The sequence below is a fragment of the Aythya ferina genome (assembly GCF_964211825.1).
Source record: "Aythya ferina genome assembly, chromosome: 1".
In the NCBI taxonomy this organism is placed as follows: domain Eukaryota; kingdom Metazoa; phylum Chordata; class Aves; order Anseriformes; family Anatidae; genus Aythya; species Aythya ferina.
Genome location: NC_140296.1, coordinates 113,237,074 through 113,252,787, shown reverse-complemented (window position 1 = coordinate 113,252,787; position 15,714 = coordinate 113,237,074). Strand labels below are relative to the sequence as shown.

The 15,714-nt window shown below is 40.7% G+C and overlaps 1 protein-coding gene across 4 annotated transcripts in view; it reads left to right on the top strand.

The window, feature by feature from the left end:
* EPHA3 (EPH receptor A3) overlaps positions 1 to 4,487 on the top strand; it is a 237,752-nt gene extending 233,265 nt beyond the window's left edge. For all 4 annotated transcript variants that reach the window (XM_084511168.1, XM_084511166.1, XM_084511165.1 and 1 more), the window contains one exon: positions 140 to 4,487. In XM_084511168.1, coding sequence (XP_084367294.1) covers positions 140 to 245 — 106 coding nt within the window. In that variant the 3' untranslated portion in view covers positions 246 to 4,487. The remainder of the gene's footprint in view (positions 1 to 139) is intronic.
* Positions 4,488 to 15,714: the final 11,227 nt, after the last annotated feature.

Genomic DNA, 15,714 nt, shown 5'->3' with positions numbered 1-15,714 from the left:
TAGCTGTATTGCCATACCTGGAGGTGCATCCAACACAGCAATATAAGACAAGCGAGTTGATTGCTGTTTGCTCTCATCTGCTCTAGGAAGCGCAGATGCAGGATGCTCACTCACCTGGTGCGTGTTCTCTTTTTTCCAGGGACACGAAGAAAATTGGCGTTACTGTTGTGGGGCCTCAAAAGAAGATTGTCAGCAGTATCAAAGCTCTAGAAACTCATACAAAGACCAGCCCCGTTCCTGTGTAAGGTACCAAAATGATGTTGCTGAGGACAGAAAGAAAAAAAAAAAAAGAAAAGTTGCATCTAAGGGCAAAAGTGATGGCTGATAAACGGAACCATTTAAAGGACTTCTTTGCAACAGCTCTGGAAACGTAACGGTTGAAATTTCAAACCCACTAAGACACTCAAATACTGAGTATAAATGCCTTAAAATAGGAGCGAACTTGTTTTCTATCTGTTAATCCTAAAGGGTGGGTGCTCTTAACTGACTGTTAATGCAGATAGTAAATTTCAAAAAGGAAAAAAAAAAATAAAAAAAAAAATCCTTCCAAGTAAAAAACAGTGATACTAAAACCTAGAGCCATTTTAATATTAAGTGACTGAATAACATGAAAAACCCAAGGACATAAAAGCTGTGTATTTGATCTATACAGCAAACAAGAAGAAAGAAAGACTTGCAGTATTTTTATACAGAAGAGATCTGTAACAGGTATTTTATTTCTTTAAATGCAAGGAAAATAGAGGACTATACCTCACAACCTGTCTGGCCATATTTACTATAATGTCATTGTAACATGCTATTTCAACTTCAGAAAGAAATACAGAAATAAAGTTTGTAGTGATTTTGAGTTAGTTGACAAAAGATTTTCACCGTTATGTTAGCTTCCCTAATTGTGTTCATTTAAATAGAAAAAAAAAGTCTTCATTTTTAAAAGACTTATTTATTTCCTTTTTTTTTTTTTTCAATTATTGTTTATATTTATGCTTAAATACCTTAACCTGGCTGTATTATTGACAAGTGCCAAATGTTATCCGAACTTCATTGGTTTAACCTGAGAAACTGTATGAGGGTTAATTACTAGATTATTTTATGCTCACAATATCATATATGAAATACAAAAGGAAAGAAAGATGGTCTTTTTTTCCAGCTCTGACACTAGGCAAAGCATCTGGACTTGCTGAGATTCCTTCCCTTTGCAGTGAGTGGTATTTTAACCCAGGCTTGAATTCTGGCAGAATTGTTTGCCTCTTCGTTTCCTGATCAATGCCTGGCCTGTTCAGGCACGTACATTTTGTTACTTCGCAGAGGCCTGTTTTCATGTCAGGCACAGCAAGGACCACTGCTCACAGATGCTGTTCAGATGGGAGATTAGCCTAGCAAACTTAAAAAGAGTTAGGAATGAGTGCATCCTGAGTGAACTGAGGGTGCTTTCTGAGGAACAAGCCGTTTCTGTCTTCCATCTGATGAGCTCCACTCCCAGTGCTGGTAACTGGGAGTTGTATGACCATGCAGACAGCAACTGAGATGGTGATTTGCAGCCAAGGTTAGTTGGATAGCTGGCAAGGATGATTTAAGGTCATGCAATGGTGATTTGGTATGTAATTTTGCCTAAGTTTGATCCAGAATACCTCTGTCCAGCCGCTGTGATCCTGCAGGGGCCTTGCTTTTTGGCTCAGGTTCTTTGGGAACGTACTTGGTGCCCCATGGCTGTAGCCAGCCCAGTCTCAACAGGGCTAAAAAGCTCAAAATCTGTCTCACTGTTTTTTGAAAGTCCAGAAGCTGCAGCCCTTGCATGAGTGTGCACTGGTAGGTGTCCTGCTGTAACAAAAATTGCCAGGCTCCACACAGGAGGAGTAACCTTCTGCAAGGTTAGTCAAGGAGTAAGGCAGGCTGTGGTCTTTTAAAAGAGAAGAGTAAACTCTTTCAAGGAACTGTGTGGTTCCTTGAAAGAAAGCAGGAAGGAGCATACCTACAGAAGAGCATTCAGTTTCCAGTGGAAAAATGGGCCTCCAGGAGGGGATTTGAGTCCTCCCCCATCTTCAGCATCTTCCCAATAGCAAGCTCTTAAGCTCCTGAGCGTGTCAGTCCTGGCTCTGAGCAGACACAGCTCTTTCCTCTGAAACTGAATGGTTTAAATCTCAGTGTGAGGCACTTCCAGTGCCAGTTTCTTAATGCTCTTGATGTGGTGTCACGCTCTGGCCATCATTTTAAACCACCCTGGATTTCTAGCTCCCCATCCTTTAGTTTAAACCTGATTCCGGTGAGTCCCTGGCAGTCCAAGACTGTAGGTGAGGCAGATGACTGTGTGGCATGCCACCTTGTGCTGTGTGCACAAAACAAGCTAACTAGCCATGGTTTTTGTCATGTTGGTCTTGTTTTTGAAGCTCTTTGTAGCTAGCATAGGGCACATAAATAAGGGAGAAATCAGTTCCTGGGATTTGTGTGGCTGAATCAGTTTTTAAATTGCTCTTCATGGGTCCAAGACTTATAAAATATAGAGAGACAGAATTTATCTCACATTACTAAAATAGGAGCAGAATTAGGGGCAGTGAACATGCTGTAAAGGATTGCATTTGAAATGCACTCACAGGATAGTATTTAGTAATGTTTTCTGAAAGAAAAATGAATGGATTTTAAAGTAAGTTGAAATAAATGAAAAATGGAAGAAAATACGAAGCACTTAAACAGTAGAGAACACTTCTTATCTACTCCAATCTATCTTGACATACAGCATGCTAAATATAAAAGCTGTATTTTTAGTTGCTTAGTTCATTCAGAATCTTTCTTTTCCTGTTTGAGACTGTCAGACATTGTCAGTGAATTTAAAAATTCACCAAAATCCATTTGCTGGCAATATGTGTGGTGACAGTATTTTGTAACAGCTTCCTCATGACCTTTCTCTTCAGCTTCATTCTAGGGAGTGGGGGAGAGTGGGCTGGGGTAGGGGGAAGAGATCTTAGAAATGCTTCTGAAAACACAGAACCAGTTCTCAGAGTTTTAGATTATGACTGAAAACTTTACACCAACCACCCTCCATTTTCTCATAGTACCACATCATGTTCCTTGCCCACTGTTTGAGCATGCTCAGCATAAAACAAAACAAAACAATCTCACTGATGCTTGGGGAAAAAAAAACAAAAACAAAAAAATTTTGCTTTTCTTTGCTCTTAGGAGTATAGCGTGTTTTAAAATACATTTAGTTATTTCTCCCCATCAAAAGCTGATTTGTACTGTAAGTGGCCTCTGTTGCAAGCATCCTATACTCCCTTTCCCCATGTACATATGTATACATAGCAGTGTACAATTCTTCATTGTGGAGTAGAGATACTAGAATTCGTGTGGCCATCTTCCTGTACAGGACTCGCATTGGTTATTGACATCAAGCAAAATGCAACTGCTCATAAAAATGTCATACCATATTATTGGTTTTGTATCTTTAAATATAGTTTCCATTTTATTTATTTCTGTTAACATATCTAGTTTTGTGCTGTTACTTAGCATTCAATAAGCAATGTATAGATGTGATTTGATTGGCAATATGTATTTACTTTAACTTGTATTTTAAAGCATTACTTACTCATTTAGTTTATATATTGTGCAATTGTAGATGGCCTCTTACTAATGTAAAATGATTTGTAGTGGAAACATTTATATTTTTATAATAAACATAATGAAAGTATTTTTTACATACTGGAATACTGAGGTGATTGCTTGGAAGACAAAGTAAATTTATTTGATTAGAAAAGTGTGATAAAATTGTAATTAAATATGGATAAATTCTGAGTGTTAAAGCATGGGTTCAGAGTGAAAGCTAGATATTGCCTATATTATCTATTAAAAGAAACAAGTAGTGCAGGTTTTAAATAAACAGACCAGCATTTGTGCTAAACTGACTTACATCAGTCAAAGACTTTATTTCTCCATGGATATAGGAAAGCATCGTCTACTACAGCCTGCCTATGGGATACTGAAAAAGCTGTCTTTTATTTCAGTTGTGTCAAGTATTTCCAAACTTCAGCTTTTTTTTTTCTTCCCTTGCCAGTGGACCTCTTTTCATCTTATAACTATGTTGGATCCAGTAATAGATGTACTTTTCAATGAAATAAAAAAGCCCACCGCTTACAGTAGTTTAACCCCATGATCATTTCTTGCCTCTGAGTATCTGTGTTAGATAATATTTTGCTCCTGTTTTGTTGTGTCCCTACCGATTTGTTTCTGTATGCTTCACCAAAGTACAGCATCTTTGAAAATGCCAACATACAACTCAGCTTTGCATCTCAGGAATTATCTTCCCAGAAAAATATGAGTGGTTTGAATGTTTGCCAAAACCAGCTAAAATTACTTTATTCCTCAAGTTATAGAATCTTTCTGTACCATAAATGATTGTGCATGCTTTTGTATATTACTGCGCTTACCGGTGCAAAACAATGAATGATATACCTGTTCTGGAGTGTGTAAGTTGATAAACTTTATGGATGTGAATGAAACATACGGGTTTTGTTTTGGCATTTCATCTTGGTATCTTTAGTAGAAGGGGGAAATCACCGAAAGCAGCTACCCAGAATATACAGACAAAAATTGGACTTAACTTGAAACAGCAACAGCTGGATTGAAACCCACTTTTCCTTCTTAACAGCAGCATGCCTCACGCTGTTCTGTGGTGGGTGCATCTGGTGTCATTTTAAATCCTAATGAGGGGATTTAAATGCTCAACTTGCAGGACAGGGATGCAGCTCTGTTGGTCCCATCTATACTGCATGCAAACTGTTTGCAGTGCAAATGGGTTTCACTTCAGCAGTTCTGTTATGGTGACTCGTGTCTGTCCCTTTAACCTGACCTGATGCATTGTGTTTGCATTATATCCCCAATGGCACAGTGGATATTAATGCTTTTGTAACTGTTGCATTTGCTGTAAAATGGTGTTAGCGTTCACAGCCAATTTTGAAATAACAGTAGGGTACATTGAAATGAACAGTGGCAGAATGAGCAAATGTCTTCCATCCCACCACCATCTCTCAGCTCAAATCTGGGTGGATAAATTGCTGATAATCAGTTCCATAAATACAGATACACAGTTGTTTTTTGTTTTTTGTTTTTAAGAATGTCTAAGTGACTTTTTTTCCCACTTTGCATTCCTTCTTAAGGATGATGACCAGACCTACCTATCTAAACCAGTAAAAGCCTAAGGAGTGCCAAGCAATGTCAGGCAATTACTTCTGCTGTCTTACATATACCACTCCTGATAATGCATATATCCACACTTCCCTTCATTTTGTGAGCCACTGTAATTCCTCAGATCCTTTCCAAGCCTCACCAGTAATACCCCATTTGTATGTGTGCTCTCAGTTTTTTTTTTTCAGTCCTCAGTCCAATTTTTTTGTGTAATTCTAAATGGATTTTAATCTTGTAATTTTAAAATATTTCTCTTAGAAATAATTATTTCAACCTTGTTTCATTCACACATCATATAACCATACACATGTTCATCATGCTGGTTACTAATGCAAACTATGAAATGTGGAGAACAGCCTTCTCTTGCCTTCTTATGCTTTTCAGACTGCCAGAGAACCTCTGATAAACGATAAGTACTCAGTAAGTTAGTAAGATTTTTCAGCTCGCTATGCGTTCACATTACAGTGATTTCATAATAGCCCATATTTCCCCAGTTAGCTCATGGCAATGTCATGTGGGACAGCAGCAGAAGTCTTACTAAAGACAAGATAAATCACATCTACTAGTTTTTAGATTATCCCGTCACAGAAATAAATTAGGCTGGTTTGACATGATCTGTTTATTCTTGACAGACAAATCTTAGCTGGTTTCTTAAGACCTTGTAATTCTCCAGCTGCATAAAAATGTATTGCAAGGTTAGCATACCTAGTCTGAAATTGCCTGCTTCTGCCTCTCTCCCCTTTTTAAAGGTCTCCTCTCCAGTCTGCTGAGCTCCATGAGAATAGCCAGTGGCTACTCTTGGACTAGTTCTTCAAGTTTGTTACAGTAATTTTCACAAACTGACAACCTGAGAGCATCAATCACTTGTTCTGACTCCGAGGATTCCTAGTTCTAAAATAAAACTGCAATGCATATGGGCAAATGCTTTTACTGCATGCCTAGGAGCTCAGCTTGTGTCTTGAACTTTTGCAAGCAAGAAAGCAACTAAGAGTCGCCATTAAATAAATGCGTCGTAACATCTGGTTGATTAGCAACTTTCATTATTTGTTTTTAATTAGTCTGAACAAGTGAGGTTCATCACTGCTGTATGACTTTGAGGCTGGATAATACAGTCAAGCATCCTATGCAGGTGCTGTGGCTTAGCCCTGGCAGACAGCTCAGCCCCACACAGTGCTTGCTCGCTCTCCCCAAGTGGGATAGGGGAGAGAATCGGAAAGGTTAAAGTGTGAGAGCTTATGGTTTGAGGTAAAGACAGTTTACTAGGTAAAGTAAAAGCACAAGCAAAGCAAAAAAGGAATTCATTCACTACTTCCCACGGGCAGGCAGGTGCTCAGCCACTCCCAGGACAGCAGGGCTCATCACACAGAATGGTTTCTTGGGAAGACAAATGCCATCTCTCCAAACATCCCACCCTTCCTCTTTCTTTACCCCAGCTTTTTTTTTTGGAGCATGACTCCACACAACATGGGACATGCCTTTGGTCAGCCTGGGCCATCTGTCCTGGCTGTGTCCCCTCCCAGCTCCCGGTGGGCCCCCAGCCTCCTCACCAGAACTGAAAAGACCTCGGCTCTGTGTAAGCACTGCTTTGCAACAACCACAACCATCAGAGTGTTAGCACCATTGTTTTAATAAAAAATCAAAATCACAGCATTGTGTGAGCCTCTACAAAGAAAATTAACTCTGTCCTAGCCAAAACCATGGCAGAAGGTAGTTGAGATCCACTGTCTGGGATCATTAGCAATCTATTAATTCATTTTACTGCTGCTGATATAAGGGGGAAAATATCCTTTTATCTCTGCCCCTCTTCAATTCAGTTTATCTGAACATTATTAGAAAGCCCCATTTCTAAATCTCTTTAGTAAAGTGACCCACTTGAGCTTACCCACCATGGATTTGTAATTAATACTGAGGAGGGCTTCTAACCCTTTCAGAAGTGTACATGTGCAAGACAGTGTGAAATAATCAGAGCTTTGTGAAACATTCTTGGTATTGGGGGATTTAGGGAAGCAGATTTTGAGCTCGTATTGATTCATTGCTAAGCCATGAAATGTAGCTGAAATTATCATTTCAGCAGTAGTAAAGCACATCTTGGCATAAAGCACCAGGCATGAGATCTCAGGCACCCATAAGTGTCATCGTCCTGCGCATGTAGCCTGCCTGTGGGCTGCTCCCTTAATACATATTGCATGTAAATCCCAGAAGAAACTGTGCTGTGGATGTATGTTGAGACTGCAGCTCAACTGCTGAAGTTCAAGTGCCTCTGCCCTGCTGAGCAGCCCTGTCCGTTGTGAAGGCGCTGAGTCGCCAATACTCCAGCCAAAACGACATCCACCTTGGGAGCACCATGGTCTTCACCCCAAAACACTGCACGGGCCCTAGGCCAGCTCACCCCCCAGGGCTGGATTTCTCCTCCTGGCACAAAGCCCACGAGGACGAAAAACAGAGTGTTTAGTCTCACTGAGAGCATGGAGTATAACATTTAATTTTAAGGCACTGAGCTGAAATGAAGCCAGGAAAAACATATATATGCTAAAAACGATTTGTCTGAATAAAAAAAATAAAAAAAATAAACTGGAGGTCTGGTACCTTTGTGCCACACTCTGGCCAGCGATTCAAATAAGCATCTCTGAGGCCAATTTTCCTGTCCCCCTTTTCGCAGCAGGAGCGACTCCTTTAGTGTATTTTACAGCTTGAAGCAATTTCACAGGGTGGCTCGCTCCCTTCACGCAGTCCTTTCATTACTCTCAGAGCTCCCATCTTCCCTCAGCAGTGCAGGAGGCCCCAAATGTAGGCTCAAGCCACAAATGTTTTGCAAATCAAAGCACACCTTCCTCCTTCAGACTTCCCTTGGTCCCTCCATCCCCCTGTGTGCCCAGCAAGCATCGTACCAACCTCCCCCCCCCCTTTTCCTGATGCTGGCACGAGCCCTGTGGAGGCCCCCAATCCATCATGGCCCACAGCCCAACCAGCCAGAGAATCCAGAACTCAGGCTAGGAGATGACCAAAGCAATATTTCAAAAGTTACCGTGTTAGTTGCCTGCCTCACTATGCTTTTCATTCCTGATCTCTTGCCATGTAAGTTTAACTATGTGGATTCCCACCAGACATTTAAATTTGCCTGTAATGTTTCCTCCATAAATCATGTTCCGTGTAGACATTTCTTCCCACTTAGGATTTAGAGTGGTAGAATAATAATTTTAGCCAGAGAAATGTACCGTTTTAGTAGGAATATATGACACTTAAGACAAAAGAATGGGAACAAAAAAAAGAAAGAAAAAAAAATCCAGGTTGCTGGGGGAGGTAATGCATCCCAAGCTCAAAATTTGAACAATGAAAAGGTATCCTGCACACAGGCCAGTAAAGTAGGGCGCCAGGGTTGTTCCCCCATCTCTTGTTTAGTATCTGGGTGGCTTTTTGCGTGGCTAGCTCGATATTTGCTAGCAGGTTTGGTCACTGCAAAAGCATGCAGCCTCCCTCAGGCTGGTTGTCAGCTAATCAACACTAATGATTCCCTGCTTTTAGTATTCCCCTTTAAAGTGCATCACCTTTTAGTATTTTACTATTTTTAATCTCTTTCCTTAGCTCTCATAAAGTTTTTTGTTTGGGGCTTTAGTAAAGGACTAATCCACAATCCCCAGTTGTATATACTTTTTTAAAAAAAGTTATGCCTCATTAACTGAGTTAATACTTGCCTAATTGTAATAGCAAAGCAATAAAATTCAATCCCTACAACAATGTGATACTGTAACTTCCTTTCCTCTTACTGATGGAGCACTGGGCTACCTGCCAGGGAAGCCAAATGGAAATAGGAAACAATATGAAAATACATTCTCTTTCTGAGGTTTAGATATAGATGCTTTCTTGGTTGCTTTTTTTCTCTTCTGTCATTACTTGTTTCATTTCTCTTTCTCTTCCTTGTTACCTTTCATTCTGTCATTGTGCATGTGGACTTTGGGGAAGAGAAGGAGTTGGCCCACAAAGGACTTTTTTTCTGTCCCTTTCTGCATCTCCCTCATCTATAAGCTATTCCCTTCATATAGGGGGGGATATATTTTGTTGTAAAAGCAACTATAACAAAGGGACCAAACACACATGAACACCTCATTATGGACTATATAAAGAACCATAAGAAAACCAAAGAAATAATTAGATTCCTTTAAACAGACATGCAACATAAAATAATATAAAATAAAAGAGAGGTCAAATGAAAGTAGACCTTTGTTCCTACTGCCAGCCAAACCCTGTACCCTGTAACATGGTTTTATAACTTTTCTGGTGCTTATGCAGGCCAGGTAAGTGCTGCCTTCCCCAGGCAGAAGGAAGACACCCTGAAGCACAGGGCTAAAGAAGTCACAGACCTTTGCTGGCCTTTATGTGTAAAACTACAGCTTATTTTCATCCTTCTCATGTGGTTTCTAGACTGTGTATTTTCTGCCACACAAATGCTGATTAAAGCATGCATTTGTATTTTAAAAAAAAAAAAAAAAGGTATTTAATGGCACCCACATGTTAACCCTATCCTCTGCTATTTGTGCTTAATTAGATAAAGTTGCCAATGCTAAATGGTGATCTAGGTCTATGGTAAGTAGTCTGGGCTCTGTTAACTCAAATCTGCTTTTTTGTTTATAAAGTATATGACTGTTATGGGTACAAGTGGTTCTTCAGCTTAGTCTCTTTGACTGCCATGTTACCTAGTGTTGTTTGATTTCTAAGAAAGTGCTCTCAGGCCAAAGTGCCTCTAGGACCAAGCTTCAAAAATATCTCATCTGTTTTTAACCATGGTAAACATGACACCAAGAGAATCCGCTTTTTTTCCCCTAATCTACCTGCTTCAATGACCTGATGGTTTTCACTGGTATCTGTTTAATACCTTTTTATACGAACCTCTTCCCCAGTATTACTTTCTTGGCCCAAATCTTTCAGATTAGTATAGGCAGTCACTAGCTGTTATATGGCCTCCTAATGAGATTGTATAATGATTTTTGGCTATATCCTTCTGTTGCTAAGTGCCTGCTAGGGGAGCAGTAAAATTATACCTCTCTCAAAAGCAAGATCTTGTGGGTCACAGCAGACACTGCTCCACAAAAAAAAAAAAAAAAAAAAAAAAAATACTGTTCAAATCAAGCCAGAATGGTGAGAAATTAGTGAAAAAGGCAACTTGAAAATTTCCTTTCTGACCTTACTGAAATGGTCTGGAATTAAGATCAGACACTTCCCTAGCCCATGTCCTTGCTGTTTGTACAGTTGATCTAAATAAACTGAGGGTCAAAAATGACTTAGGAGCTTACCCAAAGGAAACTTTCAAAACAGATCACCCACCTTCTACTGTTTTATAAACAAATAAGACTTGTTTCTTTTCTCAACTAACAGTTCTTGTCACTCTGTAAAACACAGAGTTTTCTGGGATAGGGATGTCTAGGTGTAAGCAGTCTGTGTTACAGTGATACTGAGACTAACATTTTAAAAATATTTTCCCAATAAAGATGGCACAGGCTTGGATCAACAGACATATGAAATACACCTAGTGTTTTTGTTTTTGAGGGCTGAACGTTAGCACTTTTTCTTAAGGGAGAAATTGCCACTAGTATGCAGAGAAAAACTATATCTTCCAGAGCAAAAAAAAAATTCCAACAGAGCTCAGGAGAGTTGTCAGAAATTTCACCTACAGTTTGTGAAGAACTGATTAATTTTCCGATGGGAGGGTGAGGGGAAAAAAAAAAAAAATCTGGTTGAGTACCTGAAATACCAAGCTCAGTAAAAATCAGAGGCAGAAGTAGAGGACTCGGGGGAAGCATTCCTGTTTCCTTCATTTAGCCTTAGCTGAGTGTGGACACAGGGCTAAAGTTACTCCTCTCTCCAGAGATGTTCTGCAGGGTCTTGCATGTGCAATGGGAACAGTGCATTATAAATCTCTTTGCAGAGCATAGGAGTGTAAGATTCTTGGAAGAAAAATATGTTGACTCTCGTGTCATTTAAGGGTTGAGGCATTTCCAGCTTTGCAATAATTGCCTAGCACTTTGCATTTGTGAGAAAGTAGAATGAGATGTCTTAAAAGTGGGGTTCTGTATATTGTAAAAGTTCAATTGTGACTTGGAGAAGCACCCATGAGACATTGCTACCATTATAAGCTTAGAGTAATGTACACATATTTTTCTTTTTAGACCATGCGCACTTTATCCAACCCTCAGATGGAAATATATATATATACATTTAATATTGGGGTGTTTTTTCTTTCATTTCAATCTTCTTGGGTCCAACATGCCACTTGGTGTCATCAGGTCAGCATAGTCAAAGGTGAGGGCTCCCGCTGGCTGGTGGTGGGTCCCAGCCAGCACACCACATGGCATCATGCACTGTGGTACCTTGGCCAAAGGCCCCGGTTTCACTGCTGGGGCTGGGATTTCCCGGCAGCAGGAAGGCTTTTCTGCCACAGGGAGGGGAGGGATCAAGGGCCCGAAGTAGCAGCTGCACGGGGGTGGTGGTGAGGAAAGAGATTTCATTCAGGCTGTAAAATTGGAAGCCTGGTGTCAGGATTTCCTGTGGGTTACTAGCACCTGGCCCAACAAATCTCTAGTCCTCACTGGGGCACTGTCAGTTTTGGCAATGCAAAATAGTGAGCAGTGATAGAATGCTTTATTAATGAAAATGCTCATAATTTGAAGCCCCTGAGATTTCATTCTCTTTGTATGTTGGTTATTGTGCCTTGGTTTCAGAGGCAAACTAAGGTAGTAGCACAGTCTTTGATGAACACCTCAACAGCTTTGGTTGTCATTGTTTATTCATGGTATTTTGGACCTACTTACTTTTTAATTTAAGTGGATATTGTTTTCCTTCTGTTCAAACTTCTTAACATGCCTTAGGTCAGCCTTATAGGGAAGGTGTGAATGTTTCCATTAAATCACAGCAAACAGGAAGCAAAATACAGTGATGGGTGTAGCTGTCGAATAATTCAGAGGTTTTCACTTGCACTCTAACTACTTTACAAAATCAGCAGCAAAAGCAGTTATGAAGCCTCTGTCAGTGAAGTCTTTCAAGAAGGTGATAGAATGGGATGTCACAGAAATCGTTTGTTGTAGCCAAGGCATGGCAAGAGGCAGAAGTCTCAGGATATTTCCAGCTTCAGACTGGCTGATTCCACCCATAGTTATACTGCACTTCCCACCCAAACTCTTGAAAAGTCCTCGGAATAAAAGACAAAAATCATCCTTCCCATTTTCCTGGTATGCTGGGCACAGACAGACAATAAGGCCTGCTGAAAGTGTCTCAGGTGGTCATTAATGGTGACGTCTGAATCAGAGCTGATTCCCACCCAGTCTGGTACCTCTGCCACTGGGCTGTGCTGCCTTGTAAGGTTATTATTACAAAATACTGACAAAGTATTGGAGTCGCAAAGTGGGGAAAAAGCTAAATTGCACATTGCTCTCCTGCTGCTCATCAATCCGTAGCTTTTCTCTCAGTCCTCCACCCTCACAATTTTAGTTATGAGAGAACAACCTGTGCAATCTGTTCAGTGAGAGAACAACTCATTTGAGCACAATTTCCTCTTCCCTGTTGTTGAATATAACTTCCCTTGGGTAGGTGAAAATTTTGGCAGTCTGTACAAAGACTAGAAGAGACTGAAGCAGAAGCTGTAATAGAGCTGTTACAACTTGACAGCCCTGTTTTGTAATGCACAGGGGGATTTTATTACAAGTCAATTGTAGCTTCAAGAAATTTAGGAGTATGGCATCTGCTTGTTTGTGTGTGTGTTTTTTTTTTTGTTTGTTTGTTTTTTTTTAAATTTTTAATACATGAAATTACAATAGATTTTAAATGATGACTATTTCTGGATGACTTAATATAAACTAAAATCAATCAAATGACTTGATTTTGTTGGCAAGTTTTTGCTCTGTAAGCGGAAATGAATTTGTTTGCAGCTCTAAAAGTTTCACACACATTTCTTCAGGTACTGGCAAAACATTGTATTTTTATACTGTTTTCTGAGTGCATTGCTTTTTGCTGACTTTGTGTTTAAAGAACATCCTGTTAAAGGTTATTTAATGTAGCCTCATGAGGACCTTTGTCATTACAATGTGTATCGATGATGACCAGGAGCTTGAAGGAGGACTCCTGTGGCTTGCAGAAAGACTTTCCACCTCCCCAGAGCCTTTATTTTTCTTGAATTAACTAAGAGAGATGATAGGAGTTAGAGCTTCAAATCAGTCTCTCCATGTACTCATAATCTGTCTTATTTTTATAATAAAGTTCACTGTGGTGACAGGAAAAGGGACAATGTTTAAAAAAAGGAGGGGGGAGGGAGGAGGAGGAGGCAGGGGCAGGAGCAGGAACAGGTTCTGTGCTACCAGTATTTTCCAAATCTTAGGTCTCACTTCACTGTAGGTGAAATATAAGTTCTGGCATGCTGGCTCTGAAACCTGCTTTAGACAGGACTGCTTTTGTCACCAGTACTGTGGTGACGTGGCATAAGCCAGATGAAGGGCAGAGAACATAACAACTCCTTGAGGCCCACGGTACCATTGCAGCACAAGCAAGGCTATCACCAAGCCCCTCAGCAGAGGGAGAGACGTGGGGTGAGGGCCTGCAGCCAGGGCAAGGAAGGATCACCCTCTGCTCCCCAGAAAACTCGGGAGATGGTGGGGAGCCTGCAGCTGGGAGTGTGACCAGAGGCCCTAGTGGCAGCTATGCCCTCAGCTAGTCTAGGCCTGGGCCTGTTTGCTGTATTTTCAGCTGGAGACCAATGGAAAGGTGAATGCTAGTGTAACTCAGCTTCTTGTGGGAAGCTGCCATTTGATATCATAGGAAGCATGGTGTTGAATAAAATTACATAAATTATATAAAATTACGTGCTTAAGTGTTTGCTCCTTGGCAGCGTGATGGAAGATAGCCATGGCCTATTTTTGGAAGAGTGGTCAGCTTGTATCTACTCATAGCCCTCCCTAGGCTGAGACATCACCTTTGACACAGGGTACTTATAGTCCCTGTAATCATCTCATTACAGCTCTGTAATGCTGGGACCTTCCCCTAGCACCTTGCCCAGTCCCTTAGCCTGGCTTAACCCATATCTCTTCACAAGGTAACTTCTCCAGCATACACTGGAGACCCTACCCTTTTTTTTCTGAACTTTTGACATTTGCAAGTAATAAAAAAGTTCTGAAGAAAAACAGATGGACACACACACACATATACACACACACACATATGTGTGTGTATATATGTATACACACATACTGAAAACAACAGAAGAATATTAAGTGAGTCAGTCCAGTTGTCCCATCTTAATAGAAATGCTTCTGCCTGCATCTGGGAACTCAAAGTAGATTTTATTGGTAATTTAGACATCATAATGGCAATCCAGGGAGTACGAAATACGTGATGTGTTGGTTTTGTTTTGCCACAGATAGAACCAGAACCTCCATAGTGAATACAGTCTTAGAAAGTCTGTAAAACCCTCTCTTGCAGTTATCAGTAGAGAAAATCTGATACACGGAATACCATCAATATACATCACTCAGGTACACATGAATATTCTTAACATGTGATTGTTTACCTCAATTTTAAACAGGTCGTGTTGAAGTAGCAGTTAAAAACCCATGAGGATTAGTGCTGACAACAGCCTGAAACTTATCATTCAGAAACTTTTTAAGTGGTTGCTTTGTCAGAAGGGGGCCACACATCTCTCAGCCATGGGTGGAAAGCAAAAGTCCTTCAGGGCAGGGCAGAGACAAGATATGACTAAGGGCACTGCAGGAAGCAAGGCTGGAGGACTCATATCCCCCAGGGTTGCTGCTAAACGAAAGGACAAGGTGCCACCACCCTCAAAGAAGTGAGAAGTCCAGCTGTGGGCCTGCCTACCACATGTCCAACAGCCAGGGGTCCAAAGGTGCCATCACCCTAATGTGATGTCTCCACAGCAGGCTAACAGGTTCATTGCAAACCCAAGACCATAGTGGAAGTGGAAGGGTTGTAAAGGAATAGCAATGAGAAAGGTGCCAGACATGAACATGCACACCAGGAAATTAAGTTTGGGGTTCCTCACAGAGGAGCTTTACTTCCAAGCTGTCAACTCTGTGAGTGCTGACCACTCAGATCCATCACTGGGTCTGAGAGAGGTATGACAGACATTGCAGGCAACATCTCATCTGGCTTGGACAGAGCTCAGCATATGAAGAGTCAGAATGAACTGATCTCTGGAAGAACCTTTTATTCCAGACCAGAAAATAAATATGAATTAATGTCTATTTCCTGCAGAGGGGTGATGTTAAACATGGAAAATTGTCAGATTTATTCTCTGTTCAGTTTGTATGGAGTTTTTAAAAACATTTATCTCCCTCTGTCTCCCTCTCTTTATTGTTGTTTGAACAAAAGAGCACATCTGGCTGTGGATTCCACAGCAGTTTCCAGATCAACTCTGGAGGATTTGGGAAAAATACTGAATCTCAAGACCACAGGGAATTTCTGGTCCATGGGCAGAAAATGGTAAGAAGGCCAGAAAAATGGGATTTCCAGACTTGCTGAGGACTTGAAATGCCTTGCTGAGATGCC